The 22,504-nt window shown below is 35.0% G+C and overlaps 1 protein-coding gene across 2 annotated transcripts in view; it reads right to left on the reverse strand.

Annotated features, from left to right (window-relative positions):
- Positions 1–557: 557 nt before the first annotated feature.
- The window catches only part of unc80 (unc80, NALCN channel complex subunit), a 310,307-nt gene continuing 288,360 nt past the window's right edge, over positions 558–22,504 (reverse strand). For both annotated transcript variants that reach the window (XM_083128968.1, XM_083128960.1), the window contains 3 exons: positions 11,268–11,387; positions 6,430–6,581; positions 558–3,536 (listed from right to left, as the gene is read on the reverse strand). In XM_083128968.1, coding sequence (XP_082985094.1) covers positions 2,964–3,536; positions 6,430–6,581; positions 11,268–11,387 — 845 coding nt within the window. In that variant the 3' untranslated portion in view covers positions 558–2,963. The remainder of the gene's footprint in view (positions 3,537–6,429; positions 6,582–11,267; positions 11,388–22,504) is intronic.

Below are 22,504 nucleotides of genomic sequence, written 5' to 3' on the forward strand. Positions count from 1 at the left end.
ACTACAAGGGTGGGATTACCAGGTTCAAATCCCAGGTTGGGCATGGGTGTCCTTTACAAGTGTCCCTACATCACTTATCCTCATCGTTACTATTAACCAAAAGTGGCAGAAAAGTGACCCTAAACAAAAATCAAATCAAATCAATGAATGTTAATAACTGCAAAACTAAAGTTTTATCCAAATGAAATCAGTTGCCTCCTGAAGTTCTCAGTGCTTCACGTCTATGAAATGTGACTGAAATGTTTGACAGGTCAGAGGTGAAGAAGCCATTTGATTGATTGATTTGGTGTTTTAAGTCCACTTTATGCACAGTATGGCCAATTGGGACTGGACCTACAGATTAAAGTGGGATTCAAACCACTATATACATCCATGGGTATCGAAACCGGGACCCCTTGATTACAAGGCAAAGACGCTACCACGGGGAGCCTGCCATTTGTCGTAAGCATTAAACAATACATTTATGTACACTTAACCTGCTGATTGCAATGGTAAAATTCTGTATAACAAACAAGAACACTATTTTCTGTGTATGGGGAAGGAAAGAAACACACGAATACAAAACACATAATTATATATTTCCCTTTCAAAAATTGATCTCAATTTTCTACTCATATATACATATATACTTCATATATATAACAGATTAACAATTATCATGTAACACTGAGAGCTTGCTCTGCACATAATAAATAACAACACATCACAAACAGGAACGCCCAACATATTAAAATTTTTGCTAGTTTATAAATATTTGCATACATTTAACAAATTTGGCCATTATTAGCAGCAACATGGCTGGAAGGCTAAAGAAATTCAACCCTTCTTCACAAAGCTAGGTTACAAAATCAGCAAATTACTATTAATAGGATGTTAGTGATCCTGGGGTTCAGGTGGGTATAAATGTAAGTGACAATGAATATTTTATTGCCAAGTGACCCTGAGCACACAGCTGTCTTAATTCATCCCCCATCATACAGTTTGATAGTGGTATACAATAGGGATGCGAATTCGGTCCCAAATCATCTGAATTGAGTGGGATTTGAACCCTGTATCTCATGTCCAAATCCAGTAGGATTCAAATTCTGCATCCAATATCTGAATTCCAAATTGGCCATCTCATGCCTAAATTCTGAATCTGGTATCTAAATTCTGGATCTGACACCCAAATCCCAAATCCTGGATTCAATATGTGGATCTCATAACTACAATAAATCCTAGATCTGATATCCAGATCTTGAACCTGATTCTGATATCCAAATCCCAAATCCAATGTGTGGATCACCCATCTAAATTCTAGATCTGATATCCAAATGCTAAATCTGATATCTAAATCCTGCATCTGATATTCAAATCCAAAACTCTGAATCCAAAATCATGGATCTGATATCCAAATCCCAATTTGATATCAAAATCATGAATCCGATATCCAATATCTAAATCCTCTATCTCGGATCTGAACCCCAAATCGTGTATCCAATTCCTTATCGGAATTAATTAGAATTCAATATTGAAATTTTCAGAGATTCAGAGAACATTCCTACCATTCATGAAATAACACAAGTTCTAATTTGGGAATTATAGAAAATGGTTAGACCTTTGAACCCTGTGTTATCAGGTAAATGATTACATCAGCAATATGACACACGAGGGATCTGAACACACAAATGGCCCAGGTGATATCTTGACAAATTTTACAGAGAAAATTGTCTGCGAGGAAGAGTTGAATTTCCAAGCAACAATAGTAACATTGTACTTTTACTAAGAGCACATAACATGGAAGCAACATTTAACAATTTCAGTAACATTCAACCAGTCATATTCTTTTCCTGAACAACTTCGATTCTATTCTGTGACTGTAAACAGCATGTAAATCTTATCATTCAAAACAAGTTCTGATTGTCATTTCCAATAGATTTTGACTTTTTCTTGTTAAAAATATGAAACATTTTCTGATACTTGCATAAATGACAAATTACCAGATGAATGCGATATACTGATACCCATTATGTGAGGAGATGTGAAAAACAAGGGATCAACTTTAACAGTATACAAAGGAGACAAAATAGAACAATAGTTTAATGTTTAATGACTGTCGCTTAACTTGTGAATTTTTTCATAGAGTTATTTTGTGCTGCAGTTTATACTTTTAAATTAATCACAATGATTTGAAAGAACCAAACATGAAAGTTATGGAGAAGTATATCTGCTGAGATATATTTCTGTGTCTAAACTATATATTTTTATCCGTTTCTATTTTCTTATCTAATCCAACTGCTATTGAAAGTATTTGAAGACATCAATTTACGTACATATTGTTTGAAGTTCACTTTGAATTTTTAACATGGCAATAGGCAGCATAAAATAAAACCTGTTGTACTTTTCTGCCTTTTTAAAAAAAGTTCTCTTGCATCCAGCATTGAATGACTTCTTTTAGAATAGTGATAACCAGTATTTCCTCTAGATCCATCAAATGGGTGCTTTGCTAACAACAGACAACAATATTTTTAAATAATCGAATAGAACATGGAAGGTTTGAACATTTAATTTAAGTGAATCGATCATCTTTGATTAGAGGGAAAGATTCAGGTCCACATAATTTCGTTTTCCAGTCTCAGAAAATGTTGACCAACACAGTTCGCAGTTATGTAAACAAGGTCTTGTAAAATGTGATCTAAAGAACCCTCAATAATAATAATAATAATCCACATTTGTGTTCTCTTCTGCAGATGGATCAAATAGGCAAAACAATATCTGCAGCAGTAAAATAAAATCGGTTTGCGTGTTTGTGATCAGTTTAGTTAAGGTTTGGAACCAATATTGACTTTTTCGTGATTTCTTAACAATTTTATTTTTCCTTTTGCACATCGTCCTTTTGTATCCATACTTCCTCAATGGCACACAAGCACACTGACATGCACATGTATACAAATTATAATAACTTGTTTATGAGTGAGTCTCAATTATATAAGTGTATCTTCATCTTGCGTTTCGAAAACCATTAAAAGAGAATGCTGAGATCCAGTTTTCTCACTCCTCTTCAATAAGGCCGCCTCCTCGCCACTGTTCAACGACTCTGCCGAGCTTCCCTCCGCGTCGGCAGCCACATCCCGAGGGCTGCCGTAGTTTCCGGCATCGTGCGAGGCACTGCTCGTTGACGGCAAGTCGTGGAAGTCCGGAGAGGCGAGCGGTGGAGATCGAGCGTGAGTCGTGAGTTTGGCACCACCACCCGACACACTTGGAGGCGGCGGACTTTCCAGTTGCTCGAGCATGAGGAGGCTGTAGCGTTCTGCGGTGCCGAAGCTTTCTCTGTATCCAGACGTGCTCGAGGTTTGCGACACAGCACTGTCCTCGTCCCATGATATTTCCGTTCGGGCTGGAGCTGGATGATGGCGTTGCTCTGCATGGCGACTTTTAACATGCGACAGGCCGTTGTCTGGTATTCTTGTTACGGATAATTCCATTGGCTCTTCGATTGGAGGTTTCTTCCTGCTTACTTGCGGAAGCTCCTGAGGCTCAATTTTGATATGGGATACCTAAGTAGGAAAAATATTATTTTCTTATGTTTATGTTTTTTGTATATAAGATAGAAAAAGAGAAGTGGAAGCTTTGAAAATTCTAAATGGATTAAATATAATAATAATAACCCATAGAGTAACAGCAGTGAGGGTCAGTGCCTACCGCCCTAGCGACTGCTGGCCTCACTCCCACCTGCTGAGGTAGGATATCATCCAACCAGTTAGGGAGTGGTGTGTGGTCAGCACGACGAACCCCCAGGTGTTGTAAGTTTCATGACCGGGTTACGCTACCCATTCATAGCTCCCAATTTCCTCATGATGGTGGGTGGCCATTGCTCGCATACAGTCCAAAGCTTGCACCTTAGACCACAGGGCCACATTATGGGACAAATGGAGTAATTACAGAGATAAGATCAAAGATCATTAAACAAAAATAAGTGGTAAATAAAAAAATACAATTTTTTTACTACATGTGTTACCACTATATTTCACAATATTCCATTTTTTAAGAGTTACTTCACACTGAATAATAATGTATAGAGCTATTAAATTACAGGAATACAAGCCTTGGGACAATTTGGTAGAGAAAAATGGGGATTTCTCTGAAGGCCTGGGTCTGTAAATGTGTTTTGTAAAATAAATCCTACAGTGTGCAAATCATCCTCATGTCACTTGCTGCAAGGATTGGAGCCTACGTTATGCCGTACTTGCAACGTTGTTTTAAGTGTTCGACATAATTTCTTCTTAAATGTGCTGATGTTAATCATCACAGATAGTGTTTTAACCTTCTTAACTATTTATCTTCTATGTTGGGAGACGATGCCAGTGTTATAACCATTCTTTTTTATGTTTTTGAGAAGAGCAGGTCTCTTCCACTGTTTCGGAGGTAGTTTTTATTTACACTAGACTCTCGCTAATCCGGCCCTCAATACTCCACCTTCTCAGTAGTCCGGCTCACATCCGGCCTGTAGTCACTCAAGCAGAAATGATGCTCACAACAATGAATTATCGTGTTCAACAATGTTGTTAGTTAAAAATGTTAAACAATGCTATACATACGTACAGTATTTGGAATTGTGACTTTCTTACAGTAAAGTTTAGTACATACTATGGCTTCTAAAAGGAAACACGTAAAGTACAGCCTGTATAGTCCCTATGTGTTTAAACTACACAGTAGTACGTAATTTCCGACCCTCTCAATAATCCGGCACTTCCGCGAATCCGGCACCCATATGTGCAAGGAATGGCCGGACTAGCGAGAGTCTAGTGTATTTGCTATATTAAAGTTTCAGATACAGCACTGAAAGACCATTTTATACTGAAACTGTAGCAACAAGAAAATTACTATCCTTACCATTTTTAATGTTTTGCATTTGTCCAATTCAGGTCCATTTACAACCTGCATTTTTTAATCTTTCTTGAGGGGCTTTTTACACCCATTTTTATCTTTTTAAAATTGAGGTAAGGGTTTTAGACAAGGGGATTTTACCCGCATTCATTGAAGGGTGCAAATTGGCCTAATGTGCCGACGCACCCAAAAATTTTAATTCAAACAATCATATGTATGTATATATAGAACTTGTGTATGCCTAGTGATTAGTGCTCCCATCTTCGGTGAGAGTGGTTGCAGATTTGATTCGTTCTGAAATTTCGGTGTTGACAAAGCATCGTGAGGACAACTGAGGAGCTGCTTGAAAGCAATGGCAGTGGAGGACTCTGGTCTTGAAAGACAGAAAACACTGGTGTTGAGTCTTGATGCGCTATCAACACCCAATGAACAGCTGCTTGGTAGAACTTGGTTTTCTTGGTTTAAAACAGGCAGTTTTCACCATGGGTTTTGGTTCTAAATTGTGACAATTCACCCATGCAATTCTTACTAAATATTATGTAATAATACAAACACCTTCTTTTCTGTTACCTTTACTCATTTACATGGGTAGTGGTCTACTTTGTACTAGTGTTTTTACCTTTGAGGTTTAAAATGCAATATGCAATTTCATTTTTACTTTCAAAGGAAAGTCTAATGTTAGTAATTTAAATGCTTATGTTAGTTGTACAGTATATGCAAAACAGGTTAAATAACTCTTGAAAATGATATGTGTAAAGCATGCATAGTCACAGCTGAAAACATCCATGAACTCAACCTTCCCTCTAAACAAGAATGTTTTTGTCAATATACTTTTCATATATACCGTAGTTCTTCGAATCGAAGATGCCATCAAATCTAAGGCACACCTGAAATTTCGCCTAATTTTTTCAGAAAAAAAAAATCTTCGAATTTAAGGCGCAGGAATATGCACAAAGACGTTCATATTTTAAGCTTTGTGGTGTTTATTTAAAGATGTATAGAGTACATGTTTATTTGTTTACAAATACGGTACTTTACCTTGCAACTCTTTATAACTACCCGTATTAGAGACTGCAGTAGATTCGATGTTGTACATGCATGAAATACGTATATTGTAGTATATACATAGAATCGAAGATGCCATCAAATCTAAGGTGCACCTGAATTTTGAACGTCTAAAATCTGACAAAAACCTGCATCTTAGATTCGAAGAACTACGGTATATAACCAACAAGTTATAATTTGAACATCATGTTTGCTTCTATGCAAAACTAGTTTTTTTATACAATGCTACTTACCTTTTCTGGTATGTTGCCCGCAGGTTTGTACTTGATACAACATGATTGTCTGGATTTCACAATTGATGAAAAATAAATCGCACATGCAGCAAGACTACATCACAAAAAAAAGAACAAACATAGAAGACAATGCAAAGGAAATCATTGCTGGTACTATTTTCGCACGAAAGTTTCGATGAAAGTATTCTTTAGTGATTTTTAAGAAAAATAATGTAAACAACTTAACCACTTATGACAATTTGTCATAATAAAATGTAAAATTTACCTCAATGTGGCCTTTCCGGCTCTTTCGTAGCTGGAATGTCTTTCGGCTCTGAGCCTTCTGTCGCTGAAGCCGGTGCCTTGGTCTTCCTGGCATCTCACCAGAGCTGTCGTCTGCAGGGCTTGTGGGACTCAGTGGAGTAGTAGATGTTTCTCCTACATTGTTTAATGGGAAACAAGACTTACATGTCTCACAGAATTGAAACAGAAAACTAAGCATATTCATAGACATTACACAGAACATAAAATGCTATATGGAACACCTAGCTCTTTTGGTCGATTGAGGACAGCAGAATCAATAGAAAAATCAAACTTTCACATTAATTTTTGGGAGAAATTAACAGGGTTCCTACATGAACTGTAAATGTTATTTTTCCTGAGTTTTCCAGAATTCTCAATTTTTTATCGCAGAGTACTTAAAACACAGTATATTACTATTTTAAATTGATTATACAATGGCTTCCTCAATTTCCCGTCATAGCCATACCATCCTCACCTTTTTAAATTATTATTATTATTATTATTAGAGATGGTTTTGGTCAATTTAAACATATCAGTGTATTGCTAATTTTATGAATCTGATATATTTATAAATAGCCTGCAATCAAGTGCAATATTATGTCATTGTGTTATTATTTTTAATATAAAAACATATAATTCCTCCTGTGTCGTGGTTTTCTAATGTAAATATTTAAATGTGCAATTTGTTTTACAAAGACAAAATCTATTACAGTCACCTACTTAAGTAGATTAGTAAAGGAGGTGAATGAACCATTCGTGTTCTTCAAGGAACATTTACAATTTTATATCGATTCAATAGAATATTGATGATTGGTATCAATAAATTTTATGTCAGTACTTTACCAGCATTGGCAAAAATTTAATATCAGTTCACTTTGTGATACCAAAACAAAGCAAATTCAAGAATAAAATAGAATCCTTGTGCATATAATTAAGGACTAAGATTACAGATTTTTGTGGGAATTAAATATAATTTCAAACTGTATTACAGCACATGATATATACTGCTGGACAATGAAAACCGGACACTTTAATATTTGACATCTGAATTGCAATAACAGCTCGCAGGTATATTACAGAATGTTCGGCAGATCATGTAGTACCATATGCACCATTCATAGGCTCGGACTTTGTTTATGCATTCGTACTTAATTCAGTTTCTGCAACATTTAGTTAGCCCTTGTACCAGAGCTTTTATCGACCCATTGCGTTATCACAAAAAATGCAAGTGTCCGGTTTTTTTTGTCCAGCAGTATATAAACCAACATAGTCACATTCTTGACAAACAGAAATTTACAAATTGACACAATATCAATTAATCTGTAATATAAAAATAAACATATGTCCAAAGCCTGTATCTTTAAAGTAGTTTGTGTAAAGTAGGTTAATGAACTTGTAGTTATTAATATATAGGGTGTCTACAAATGATTGAAGCTGTTTCATGATGTTACTGTACGTGTATTATTGAACATATCGTGAAGTAACTTTACAGTTTTGTAGAGAAACTCAACAAGTTTTGTGACGCATTACAAGTTTTAGATATGTTCCCCTTTCATGATTCTGCAGACAAACCTCGTAATCAATTTCTTCCCAAACGTGCAGCATGTCCCTATCAATTTGATCAAAAGCACTGATGATGTGAGGCCGCAGTTCTGCAAGATTACTCAGTAATGCTCAGTAATGGAGGCACAAACATTAAATCATTCACATAACCCCCACACAAAAAAGTCACACGGAGTTAAGTCAGGGGTGTGTGAGGCATTGACAGCAGTTGTTGATCATCATTTCCACAATGACCGATCCATCGGTTTGACACTCTGGTGGTTAAGAATTCATGGGCATTGTGATGGAACTGGGGTATTGCACCATCCACCTGGTGGATCAAGTTCTCAATGTCTGTCTCCCCCTGTGGCATTAGCCAATTTTCTAACATACATACATACTTGTATACTGTTGTTTGCTGAAAAAGAAGGTGCTGTAAACTCTAAATTTTGGGATTGCACAAAAAGCATTGAGTTTCGGGAAGTCGCAAATATGCTCAACAGCTCCACGGGGAACAGAAAATCCCCATAACTTGTAATGTGTCACAAAACTTGTTGAGTTTCTCTACAAAACTGCAAAGTTAGTTTGTGATACGTTCAATAATACATGTGCAGTAATAACATGAAACCGCTTCAATCATTTGAAGACACCCTGTACATTAGTTGTAATTATTATCATCAACATATTCTAATCCCTCAGATATACTTCATTGGGACTTGTTGATCAATTAGTTGATTTTTCCTGAAGTTTTTATTTTTTCAAATTTCCTGAGATTTCCAGGTTCTCCAGGTGTGCGAGAACCCTGTAGAACCGATGATATTGGAAAATAGTGGCATTATCAGCATATCCGATTCAGTGTGTTTATAAATATCTGCAACTGAGTACAGAGTAGTTATTTTACATGACTCTACATATTAACTCTCTCGATGAGGAAGAATGAATGAATTAATTACAGTTTCTGTGTGCTTATTCCACTGTCCTAGGCAGCCAAAACTAGTTTTGACTTATAACTTTTTAATGACGTGTTTCCGGAGGATTACAAGGGGATTTGTTTCCTTGACACATATCATTTGTAAATGAGCCAACCAATACAGGCATGTGCAACATACAGTAAAACCTCGTTAATCTGGACTAATGGGGGGAGAGGGATTAGTTGACCAGTTTAACGAAAGTCTGGATTAACTTAAATAACTAAAATAACAGTAGAAAGTGTATTAAAACTCCATTTATAGCAACAAAACACATTTTTTAGGGTGTATTTAAAGGTCATAGGCCTAAATACACTATACAGTAGAGCACACAGTCTGCGGGAAACAGAATTTCATCAGTGGTTGACTGCCTTTTCTTTGGGAAGTTCCCTTGTTGACTTCTAGCCACATTTAAAACTTTGCATTCTGTTTTTTTTTCTTCTTTTTTGCCTGTCTGGATTAAGCAAAGTCTGGCTTATTGGGGTCCGGATTAACGAAGTTTTACTGTATTATGTCACCATGGTGTGGAAGTTAACTGTGATTGTTTCTTAGCAAAATGGCGCTTCACCCTTCAGTGTGAAATAAAAATGAATCAATTCCTCACACCTGAGGCATCTAAAACTAACGTTAGATATTTAACAAGCACAGTGGGAGACAGGCCACAGTGCAGGGCCTGTGGAAGGATGAAATTCGCTTGCAGACAGCTGATATTATCTATTGGGCCAATAAAAAATGTCTGCATGAAAAAAAATACTATCAGAAGAAATCATCCGTAGAAAATTGTAAATATTTGCGTTTGACTGATATTGGTGAGGAAACGGCAATGATTGCGGCAGGAAAGATACATTCAACAGACCCCCAAAACCTTATGTAAATTAAATGTATCAGTTACAAGAGACACTCTCACTCAACAAAAGGTACAGCAATGTCTAAGGCCAGCCACACACCAGATCTGACACGATGCAATGAGAGAGAACATGACACAACATGACGAGTCATTTTGTTTGTCAGCTAAAATCTGATTGCAGATTTTGTCCATGTATGCAGTAGGTCTAGGTGTGTGTTTTATAATTTCAGGTAATGATACATTATAACTGTTAACAGCAGAATCAATGTATATGATGTGTATGTAGAATTAATGTATCATTTTATAGGTTTTGAACTGAATCTATATATGTACGTATATACTGCTACTGCCATTGCACTGTGGTGATGTTTATTGTGGGGGCCACAGGGGCTATTCAAACAAGATTTTCTTGCCTCTGTTTCCGGTCTGTGGCTGAAGTGAATGGACTTGCGCATGTGCTGATTGTTTTCTCGCAAGCTGCTCCAGGCGAGACCAAGTTCCACGGACCTTCGTTATTTTGTTGCAAGGTGGCTTAGAGTCTAATGTTTCGTCCAGTGTGTGGCTGCCCATTAGAGAGTAATGTCAAATCTTTCCTGAGACAGTTTGCGAAAACAATGAACCGTTGTGTCGTGTTGGATACGGTGTGTGCCTGGCCTAATACATCATTGTTTTAGTTCAAGTGTATGCCAATTGCAAGTTCCCATATTAATATCAAAAACTAACCAGGGAAAGTTAATGAGACTGCAAATCGTTAATAATCCTTTCTCTTCACATATGTCCATTTCAATAAATAGGAATTTACAACTGTCACTTTTCAATTTCATGCAAATAATTTATGATAAAATAGCAAAATTACTGCTTCAATACATTGCAAACTCAAACTTTTTCACACATAATTATTCCATGAATTGATAATTTCCAAAATTATTTGACTTTAATTACACTTTAACAAGCTTTGAAGATTTTTCAGTTCCTCCATTGCATCTCTTATTTCTTTGTCGTATTGCAATGCCTTACTAATTATCAGTATGTAACATTAAAATATAATATAAAACCACTAAAAAGGAAATACATACATATATAGTATTAAATCACAATTTACATAATAATTCATGCACATCCTGTAAAATCAATCATAGTATTTTTTTCTGAAGTTACTAAACGTATCCCTCTAGTGTTACAAAATATTAAACATATTTTATATATAAATATAAATCCTGCAAAAAAACCATTTGTTGAATGAAACATTTCAAATATTTTTGATTGGTTCTATCTTGCTACAGAAAAAATGTACACTACAAGCAGAAAAAACACAGAGAAAATATGCAACTGAAAAAATATATGTTGGCAAAAAGGGCACATTCAAAAAGGATGGGGGAAAGAAGTCATGCTGTAAGTTGGGGTGTGAAAAAATCTAGAATAGTGACAAGACGTAGCATGCATTTCTAAAATCAAAGCATTTACCTGAAGAGTACCTATACTCTACAGAAGACACAAAGCGGAGTTTGGAGACCTTTTGTTGAGGTAAAAAAGCAGATTTTTGACTCAATTTACGCTCATCGCTAGAAGTCTGTTGCGACAACTCTGAAACATGCCACACCAGAATAACTATGAGAACGACACTGTTGGTCACCACAACAAGCACTAACAGCCAATGAGACTTTGTGTTTGCAAATTTGAGCAATGGAAATTCAGTTCATATAATTGAATCAATAAAAATTTAAGATTACAGCTTAAGAGATTTTTGGGGGTGATATTATTACTTCATCTGATCGTCTTAATGCTTACATGTACCTCAATTGTTGCATTGCTGTCTTCTACATTGTGAACTATATGTAATGCGATTTTTCTATGCCAGGGGTGTTGAAACTTTCTATGTGTGTGTGGGGGAGGGGCAGTGTTTGGTCATGGGCAACATTAAATTATATTTACACTAAAGATAATGCTTCAAAATAAAATTAGAAGCTTTTATAAGTATTAAGGTGGCCTGCATAAAAAGCCATGTGCCGATGTAGCCTGTGGGCCATAGTTTGGGGCACCCTGTTTTGTAGGATTCTCATGGATTAAGGAAAAGTTTTCGATTTTAGACTGACTAAAAACAAGGCTTTTATTATGTACATTGAATACACAAGTTCTATTTCTGCCGGTAGAGCTGACTCATGTGTTTTTGTATTTTTCCTACTCTATGTTGTTTTTTACTCCCATTTGAGTCTCATCATGGCAATGAAGATGATGGTCATTACATGAAATTGATGATTGCACACTCACAAATGAACATTCATGTCCATTCCAGGACATAAACCTGGAACCATCACAGGCAGAATTGTGAATAAACCACTCAACATTCAAAGCCACTGAGGTTAACTCATGTGCTATCATAACAAGCTGCAAAGCTGTGTGTGGGGGGTGGGGGGTCGGTTCAAATCACAGATTATGTATGGAAGTTTCTTGTTTCTGAGCTTGAAAGGGGGGTAAAAGTTGCTGGAGCATCTATGGCCAAGATGTGTCCCTTTGGTGCATTCACAGCACACACATGGGAGAGGTTTTCACTTATAAAACCAACATGGCAGCCACATAACTTTCTACTTGGCTTCACATAGCTAACTCCCATCACACCTTTATCTACATTCCTAGACCATAAAGACCATAATATACTTCTTGTCTTGCAGTTTCCAATTTTTCTTAAGATACTAGGTGAACAGAAATGGCAAGCCTTTAGTTAATTTTATCTACCAACACATGAAACATTTATGGTAATGTGCATTCCAAAATCTTGCGATATAAAGCATGGCCTTCTATATCATTTTGCCTCTATTTTTGTGGAATAATATTACTACTACTACTATATCTGTGGTTACATGGAAAACCTAGAAAGCTCATATTACATATGTAAAGAAAACATATTTTCTTAGGATTTTATTCAAACATTAAGTGCAAATAGTACTGACTAGATATTTTGGTGTACATCACCAAACATCCAATTGCTAATTAGTAGGGCTCAGAAGTTGAAGACCTATAAATTGCCAAAAAAGACCTAAAAATATATATAAAAAAAAAGGACTTAAAAACGGAAAAAAGTACATATAAATGTGATCCAAATTAATTAATGACTTCAGTTTTAATTACATATTTAATGAATAAAAAAATTAAAAATCTCGTGGTATGGATCACACAGCGCGAAAAAACTATATGAATGAAATGCATCTTCTTTCAGACATTATATTTTTTTTAGATTAACATAATTTGAAAAATCATATTTGGCCTAACCACACTAGGGTTACAGAAATAGGACTTCGGATCCTATTTCAGTCGTCCAAAAATGTTTTTCTCTCGTTTCAGGGATGGTTCAAATATATATATATTTTTTTATTTCTTAACTACAGAAAGGATGTTTAAGAGGTTATGAACTGATGATGATTCGAATTGAGAATGGGCAGTAAAAACGTAGTCGAAAGAAGGTGAAGTTGCAAAAAAAGACCAATGAGCCAAAAAATGCCGAAAAGGCAAAAAAGGACAAATAAAACCCACCTTTTTCTGGCCTACAATGACCCAAAATGAACATATATTATGTTGGGCCTCGTCTTCGGACACTAGGAAATAAAAAGGATTTTTCCTCAACTTAGAGCCCTACTATTTAGTTTGATATCCTCTGGACCAAATGAAGATGACATAAGTAACAGATCTTATGTTCAGAAAGCTGCAAATCGGTTAACAAAAGAAATTTAAGTAAAATACAAGGACAACAATTCCACTTGATTTTAACTATGATGTTTTAATCCAGAGTATCCTAAAGAAGAACTACATTACCAATGTGGACAACAGCAGCCCAATGCAATTGAGGTACATAAATGCTTGTAAAGTTTTTATATATTTCAATAACAAGACAGAATTATAACAAATAATTTTAACTGTTAATATCCAAAATGTTAATGCATTAAAGTTTTATTCACTGCTTGAATTAAAATATATTGTTAAAGGAATTGTTAAAGCTTCTAGATACTGTTTTACTAATATTTCATAGATATCAGGTTAACATTAAAAGATACATTAGAGTGCAGTTATGTAGTTATAAATATAAAAAGAATTTAATACATCTGTAATTTCTTTCATAAGTAATGTGTTAGCCTGACCAGAAGGATAGAATCTGTCATACAGAATATCATGCCGCTATCTGTACCATTAAAATGTCACGTCTGTGCTGTTCAAAATGAAACTAATATAACCACTACTTTATCTGCAATTTGGATTAATTTCAATGAAAAAAATGAACCAGTATGTTGTGCACGGATTAAGGCAATTTTGGTGGTAGGTAAATATTGTCCACAGAATCAATTGTCTCTTCTTGCAGAATTCTAGGGTTTTTGACTGAAAATGTGTGTTTATGGAAAAATTACCAATAGCTTACTTCAAAAGAGCAAAATGTATATTATTATTTAATTCCTTCGACAAGCATTCTGTCAACAAAACCAACCATTCACCAAATGCATGAACAAAAATGCCTAAATTAAGAATAACTCATAATTTTTTACAATAAACAAACTAGAGATGTGGCAGATTAATAGGTAGTCTATGAATATCGGTATGCCGATATATTGGTTTATTGGTAACACTATTACACCAATCTACTATACTTTATGCTCATCATTTTTATGAATATAAATTAATATAATTTATTTAATAATGTACATGAGTTTTGTAAAGTAAATGTCTAAGTACGCAATCCTTTTTTGAACATTCGTGCTTCTCAAGAAACATTGCAATTTTATGTAAGATCGGTAGAATGATGGTTACTGATAAATTTTATATTGGTGTAAATATTCTTGGTATAGGATAAAAATTCATATCAGTCCATTCATAAAAGCAACTATTTCAAATTTTCCTTAAGTATTGGTTTATTGAAAATTGTAAACTTAGTAAATTATATTAAAGCACAGATTATGACTTGCTCCAACATTACAAAGAATAAATAATTAGTCTCGACTTAACTTTATTAATATTTATGGCCAGTGGCGGAGATTACGGGGGCGAGGAGGGCAGTTGCCCCCCAGTTTTTGCCACTTTTGCCCCCACACTATGCTAAATCATATCTACAAAGTAAAATATACTGTCTTTGCCCCCCTAGTTATGGCACCTCTCTCCCCCAGTTTTGGGACCCAATTGCCACCACTGTTTATGGCACATAATTGTTTATTTTAAACAATGCTTCCGTTGCTTCAAACAGACTTCATTAGGTAAAATAACAACAGATTCATCATCCTCGTTATCTCACGTAAAGAACGCTGAAGCAGTGGGAACATTTTGTTTAAAAAAAATAATTACATGCCATTGTTATTAATATAATTAACTGAAGACTAATCACTTATATTATTTATTCCGAGTAAATCATGTTAAAGAAAATGGTTATATCTGAAATAAACTGATTTTTCATTACCGAAATTTGCATTCACCTCACTGGCTGATTCTTGTTATAGTTTTTAGAGGAACAATACATAGTTTCTACAGTAGCAGACAATTTCACAAAAACAGAATGCACTTAAGTTGACAACAGTGTATATTTGTATCACAGCCTACTCACATAAAACATTATGAAATAGAAGCCTCATTTACTAGCATTATATGTAGCCCATTTTATAACATACACACAAAGCAACTTCTATGTTGAGATTATAGAAATAACATATGTTGTGTTAAATTTGTACTTTCTTGTTAGACAATTGAACATTCATTCGCAGTCATTCTTCTTTTCTAAATTTTCGGATTCTGTTCAACATATGCATGAAATTTTAACTAACTATCTGTAGTTGTGTGTCCAATAGGATTAGTGGAAGCAAAAGTGTGCATAACTAGGAACTTGCGGTCACAGTGGGACTATTTTTTTTAATCAAGAAAGGTAGAAGTATTAACTTGTGTACTGTAAATAAAAAGTAATACATACCTAAAACTATTAAAAACCTACTGGGAGTGAAAGAAAGATATATTGGAACTGCAGTTTCTTTGTTCCGCGATTTTAAACTTTCTGACAATTCATATACTACTCATTGTAAGTTCTTTCAGCTAAGGGGTGCTCAAAATTGTGTAATCAATATTTCTCTATACACAGAATGAGAACACACACATTTTTACATTGGTAATCTTTTCTCCTAAAACTCAACTTATGTGTGGCTTTGAGTTTTAAGTCCACTTTATGCACAGACAAGCTAATTGGGACTGGACCTTCAGCTGAACAACTGGGACTTCTTGATTACAAGGTGATGACATTACCACTATGCCATCGGGGAGGCCTGGTTACATACGCAACTGACAGGGTATGATAAATAGACCAGTTTAGTGTTGAAAATGGTGACAATGCTTGGAGAGTGTGTGACAAAAAAGCAAAGCATTATTATTCATTTGTTGTTGGGCAAAGGCTTTGGATGGAATATCTTCTTAGGAAAAATAGTTATATTGTAAAAAAACATATTTTACAGTACAGGGTGTCTACAAATGATTGAAGCGGTTTCACGTTGTTACTGTACGTGTATTATTGAACATATCGTGAAGTAACTGTACAGTTTTGTAGAGAAACTCAACAAGTTTTGTGACACATTACAAGTGTTCGATATGTCCCCCCTTTGTGATTCTGCAAACATAAACTTTATAATCAAGATCTTCTCAAACGCGATGCAGCATGTTCCTATCAATTTGATCAAAACCACTGATTCGAGCCCGCAGTTCTGCTAGTTAACTCGGTAATGGAGGCACAAACACTAAATCCTGCACATAACCCCACACGCAAAAAGTCACACGGAGTTAAGTCAGGGGAGCGTGAGGCAATGACAGCAGTTGTTGATCATCATTTCCACAACAACCGATCCATCGATTTGACACACTGGTGGTTAAAAATCCGTGCACATCATGATGGAACTGTGGCAGAGCACCATCCAACTGGTGGATAAAGTTCTCACTGTCTGTCTCCAACTGTGGCATGAGGCAATTTTCTAACCTGTCAAGATACCCATATTCTGTAATGGTTGTTCGCTGAAGAAGAAGGGGCCGTAAACTCTAAATTTTCAGATTGCACAAAAAGCGTTGAGTTTTGGAAAGTCACGAAAATGCTCAACGGCACCCCGAGTAACAGAAAACCCCATAACTTGTAATGTGTCACAAAACTTGTTGAGTTTCTCTGCAAAACTGCTAAGTTACTTCGTGATACATTCAGTAATACATGTACAGTAACATCATGAAACAGCTTCAATCATTTGTAGACACCCTGTATTTGTTCTTTGTTCACTTTATTCACAGATACGCTAATCAGAAGTGGAACTACAGTTTAAAGTGTGATCCGAAACAATATGTGCCTCCACCAGGTATGGAACACAGGATTCCTTGATTATAAGTAGACCTTCGATTTTAGGTTTTTAACCTATTTTTTTCCTTTATAGGTATGTAAGAAATAATAAGTTATGTCAGCGTTTCATTAAAAAATGCAACTGATGGAAGTTTGATAGTGCCTAAAGAAAAGCTATATTGCTTGCTAGAACCTATTTTAGGTTTATCTGCCTAAATCAAGCCTTTTTTTTAGGTTTTTATATATTTTTAAAAGTTTTACAGGATTTTTATGTCACACAGAGGCATTGGCTTTATTTGTTCGGAAAAAAAATGAACGATGAAAGTGTTTGAAACATACTCTCTGCTGATTTCGCTTCCTCCAAGTCCATGGTGAATTCTTCAAATTTCAAATGTCTAGTGCCACTGTTACCTGTGCAGTGTGAAGTGCAAACTTCTGATCCACGTGGCCTTGCTAACTTTCACATCACTTCGGTGCTTTAAGGCATTCATGCCTTGCAAACTAACATTTCAGCATTGAAGTTTGCACCACTGACTATGTTGTTGAAAGATTATTTTCAGGGTATAAGATGATCCTCACAGACAAAATTGCCAAGTTTGACTGCGGATAACATAAAAAACTATTTTTGTCTAACTATAAGGCGAAGAGTGAATTTTAATAGCAAATTTCCAATGGTAAGTTCTGCCATCGCCGTAGGGTTAGGTAACGCACATAATGGTATTTCAGGATATAGGTGTCCCATTTTCATTACCGGTGACTATATCTAATCAGCATTTTTCAGGAATTTTGAACAATTTTAAGTTTTTTTGAACCTACTTCAGGGTTTTTTTTGAGCCTAACTTATGATTTTTAGGACTTATTTTTGGATTTTTAGAACCCATTTTAGGGTTTTTAGAGCCTATTTTAGGAACTAAAAGCACACTTTTTAGAACCTAAATATCCGATATCTAATTATAATGCAGCTACAAATCATTTACACTTTCTTTCTTCACTTATAGGAGGAAGACAGTAAATACTTCACAAATTGCTCTAAAAAAAGTTAAAAAACAGATACAAACTTGAAACCTGTTATTACGCATTTGTTCCATCTGTATTTGTGGTAATTTAGGATTACTTTTCTGCTACTTTTGGCTAATTGTAAACATGAGGATGATGAAGGAAAACTCAAAGAACACCCATGCCAAGGAAAGGATTTGAACCTGGGAACCTTGGCATTTAAGAGCCACTCAAAGACACATCCACATAAGTTTATACTTTTCCACATCTAATACAGACAGTTAGTCTAAATTACCTATAGTTGAAGTATTGAATAAATAGAAAAGAAGAAAGTTTTTTTAGAAATACATCACATTGACACATACAGCTGTGAGCTTGTATTTTACAAATTCATCATTACTGACAACTTTATAGTTGCATACTTTAAATTATTTAATTTTATATAATATGTATTATCGTTATTTTCTTTTTCAAATATATGTACATACATTTATATGGCATATTATATTGAATCAATAATCTGTCATTAATGGAAACTAGACTCATCTATTAAACACTACGTGAAAATCAAGAGATACAATACAGCTCTCTAAAGAAAATGTTAGCTGAAATAGAAACATATTAGTTTTATTACTTTTTTAGACAATTACAATTTTAAGAATAATTTTATTAATATGTTAGATTTGAATTAGATAAATCTACAAGTTTCATTACAACAATTTATGTACATAAACATATGTAGACTTTACTATTATTTTAGTACATTGAAACCTTGATTACTTGTTTCTCAGGGGACTGTGTCACAAAAAACTTATAAACCAGGATAATGGTATAATGTAGTAAAATTTTGTCCTGTTGGGAGCAGGACGACTTAATGAACAGGATGAGCCAGAAATATGTTTGTACGTTTGAAGTAAGTGTAGTGTGTTACTGTACAATGTAGAGGGAAATGGCGAATGGTGTATTAAACTTGAAACTTCATTTTATAATTTCAGATAAGAGTCACGTGCCCAAGCTTACGTCATTAGCCAAGATGGCGCTGAACTTACAGCAGCAAGTTACAGTTGAAGCGTCATGGGCAACTGCATACCAGAATGATTGTGAGGCTGGGAGACTGTTATGACATGACTTTAACACAACATTGTTGGCGTCGACTGTGGGAAAGTGGAGAAAATGACTGCTTACATCAAATTGTTCTTCAAGTCCATTACTGCACACATGGCTCTTACAATCATTGTGGTATGCAATTGCCCAATGGTGTAAGCTGGGGTGCGTGACAGTTTATCTGAAATGAAAAAATCAAGTTTCAAGTTTAATATACTATTCACCATTTTCCTCTAAATTCTACAGTAACACACTACACTTACTTCAAATGTGCAGCTATATTTCTAACACCCTATATACTGGAGAAAAATGTAAAATACGAGAAAACAGTATTGAGGTTCCATTCTATCACTTATATAATTTTATCTTCTCTTTAGATTTTACATGCATTTTATAACTTGATTTGTATCTAAATGTAATATTTTTATATATAATTTTTGTACCAAAAACAATCTTGTGAATCTACCCTTTAAAATATGTTATAATTGAAACTATTTTAGAAATGAAGAATCCCATAAAGCAGACTTGATTTTTTAAAAAAAAAGAAAAAATCTAATTTTTCAACTTGATTAGCAGATATTTCCGCATGTACATGTTTGAATACCGACTTTCATAGCACTCGCATTTCTTTTCAAATATTAAAAGTGGGAACATTTTCTCTCAAGATGCATCACAATCATCCACAAAAAACTATGGAAATTTTGAGTTGTTGGAAACTACTGTGAGAAGGAAAAACGTGTAGACTATACAAAGGAGGAGTATTTTGAATGATAATAAATGTTACAAAGAACTTAGAAATAATGCCATGGGAATGGGATACTTCTTCCTAACACAACAATTTCTCTGTTCCTAATGTATAGTATCGTATGAACATTACTCATTTCATTCATTTCTTCTGGCAGATATAATCTCCCTCCAATTACCTGTGTACATATGTGTAAATATTAACCCAACCACAGCTTATTAAATAATTTTCTTAAGGAATGTGAATATAATTTGGGTCTGTGATGAACTTATATTACACATTTCTTGTGTTCTTTACTGTTCTGACCAAATTAATTAGTGTCATTAGTGCAAGAAGTTAAAAGGATTAGATTTGAAATCAAGAAGTAGGTATAAGACAGTATAAATCATTTAATGTTAACATACTGAAGTGTTTGTCAAGAATAAAAAATAAAATAGCTTTTGATGAGAAACAGTGCAAAGTTGCAAAATTCTACTCTCTGCATTAAATCTCGTAAAATCTGCAAAGCTATTCCCTGTAGTAATTTTTAGAACTGTATGAATTGGTGAAACAAAGGCCTGAAGAACTGCTCTCTGTAGCAATTAGTAAAATAAAGCCCTGAAGAACTGTTCTCCGTAGATATTGGTAAAACAAAGCCCTGAAAAGCTGCTCACTGTAGCAATTGGTAAAACAAAAGCCCTGCAGAGATGCTCTCTGTAGCAATTGGTAAAACAAAGCCCTGAAGAACTGTTCTCTGTAGCAAATGGTAAAACTAAGCTCTGAAAAATTGTTCTCTGCAGCAATTGGTAAAACAGAAGCACTGAAGAACTGCTCTCTGTAGGAATTGGTAAAACAAAGCACTGAAGAACTGTTCTCTGTAGGAATTGGTAAACCAAAGTTCTGAAGAGCTGCTCTCTCTGGCAATTGGTAAAACATAGCATTGAAGAACTGTCTTCTTAGGAATTAGTAAACCAAGGCCCAGAAGAACTGCCCTTTGAAGAAATTGGTAAAACAAAGCCCTGAAGAACTGCTCTCTGTAGCAATTGGTAAAACAAAGACCTGAAGAGCTGCTCTCTATAGCAATTGGTAAAACAAATCCATGCTCTATGTAGCAATTGGTAAAACATAAGCCCTGAAGAGCTGCTCTCTGCAGCAATTGGTAAAACAAAGCACTGAAGAACTGCCCTCTGAAGAAATAGGTAAAACAAAGCACTGAAGAACTGCTCCCTACAGAAATTGGTAAAACAAAGCCCTGAATAGCTGCTCTCTATAGCAATTGATAAAACAAAGCACTAAAGAACTGTTCTCTGTAGGAATTAGTAAAACAAAGCCCTGAAGACATGCTCTCAGTAGTAATTGGTAAAACAAAACACTGAAGATGTGTCTTCTTAGAAATTGGTAAAACAAAGCCCAGAAGAACTGCCCTCTGAAGAAATTGGTAAAACAAAGACCTGAAGAGTTGCTCTCTGTAGTAATTGGTAAAACAAAGCCCTGCTCTCTGTAACAATTGGTAAAACAAAAGCCCTGCAGAGCTGCATTCTGTAGCAATTAGTAAAACAAAGCCCTGAAGAACTGTTCTCTGTTGGAATTGGTAAAACAAAGCTCTGAAGAGCTGCTCTATCTGACAATTGGTAAAACAAAACAGCGAAGATGTGTCTCCTTAGGAATCAGTACAATACAATTCAAATGTTTCTACATCAATGGAATGACCATGACCAAGAACATTGACAATCCTAATTTATTCTCCCCCCCCCATTTTAAACAATTCTTATTTAATGTTCATCATATTAACACAGATCAATTCCTTCTAAGCAATGACCTTGAGAAAGGAATTGTGGAATTTCCAGAAACATATTTAGGCCTTACTATCTTATGGACTGTCATTTAGAGTACAGCTTTATTAAACCTTGTATTTAGTGAAATAGATTATCTTTGAACAAGAAACACAATTTTGATAAAGTATACTTTACAAGTTGTGCTAATGTAAATCACATTTCCACTGCAATATTACACTTCTGCCTCAAATTCTTTGCTATTTTGCGATGCTTTGACTATAATGATCATATGACTGAAGCAAGATATAACAGACATTGCAAATAATTCTATACATCCTTGTTTCAAATATCTGATGGTGAATGATATAGTTGAAGTATCTGATGCTAGTTAAGAAAATTTGCATAAAGCAATCTTCTCAGATAGGATGATTTGCAAAAGCATCCTACCACCTATCCCCAACTAGGAAGTTCCACTTTGAGCACTGATCAGAAGGGTAATATATAGCCCATGGAAATGTAAGGAATGTGATATTTTTATGTAAAATAGCTGCAATAATGGGAGATTACTCTTAGCTAGATTTCTCCTTGGGTATGAAAATTGACATGGAAGACACTCAGGTTCAATTCCCAGGTGGGCAATTTAAGGTGAGAATAAATAGGTTCTGGTAGCAACCCTGGGGGAAGTAAAGGTGGCCGACCATACATTAGTTTCATTACTCCAAAAAATGTCTGAGATCATGAATATGTGGGGCCTGTTTCAGTATTGTCGTCTTCA

This window comes from Lepisma saccharinum, chromosome 1 (assembly GCF_977018435.1).
Source record: "Lepisma saccharinum chromosome 1, izLepSacc3.1, whole genome shotgun sequence".
In the NCBI taxonomy this organism is placed as follows: domain Eukaryota; kingdom Metazoa; phylum Arthropoda; class Insecta; order Zygentoma; family Lepismatidae; genus Lepisma; species Lepisma saccharinum.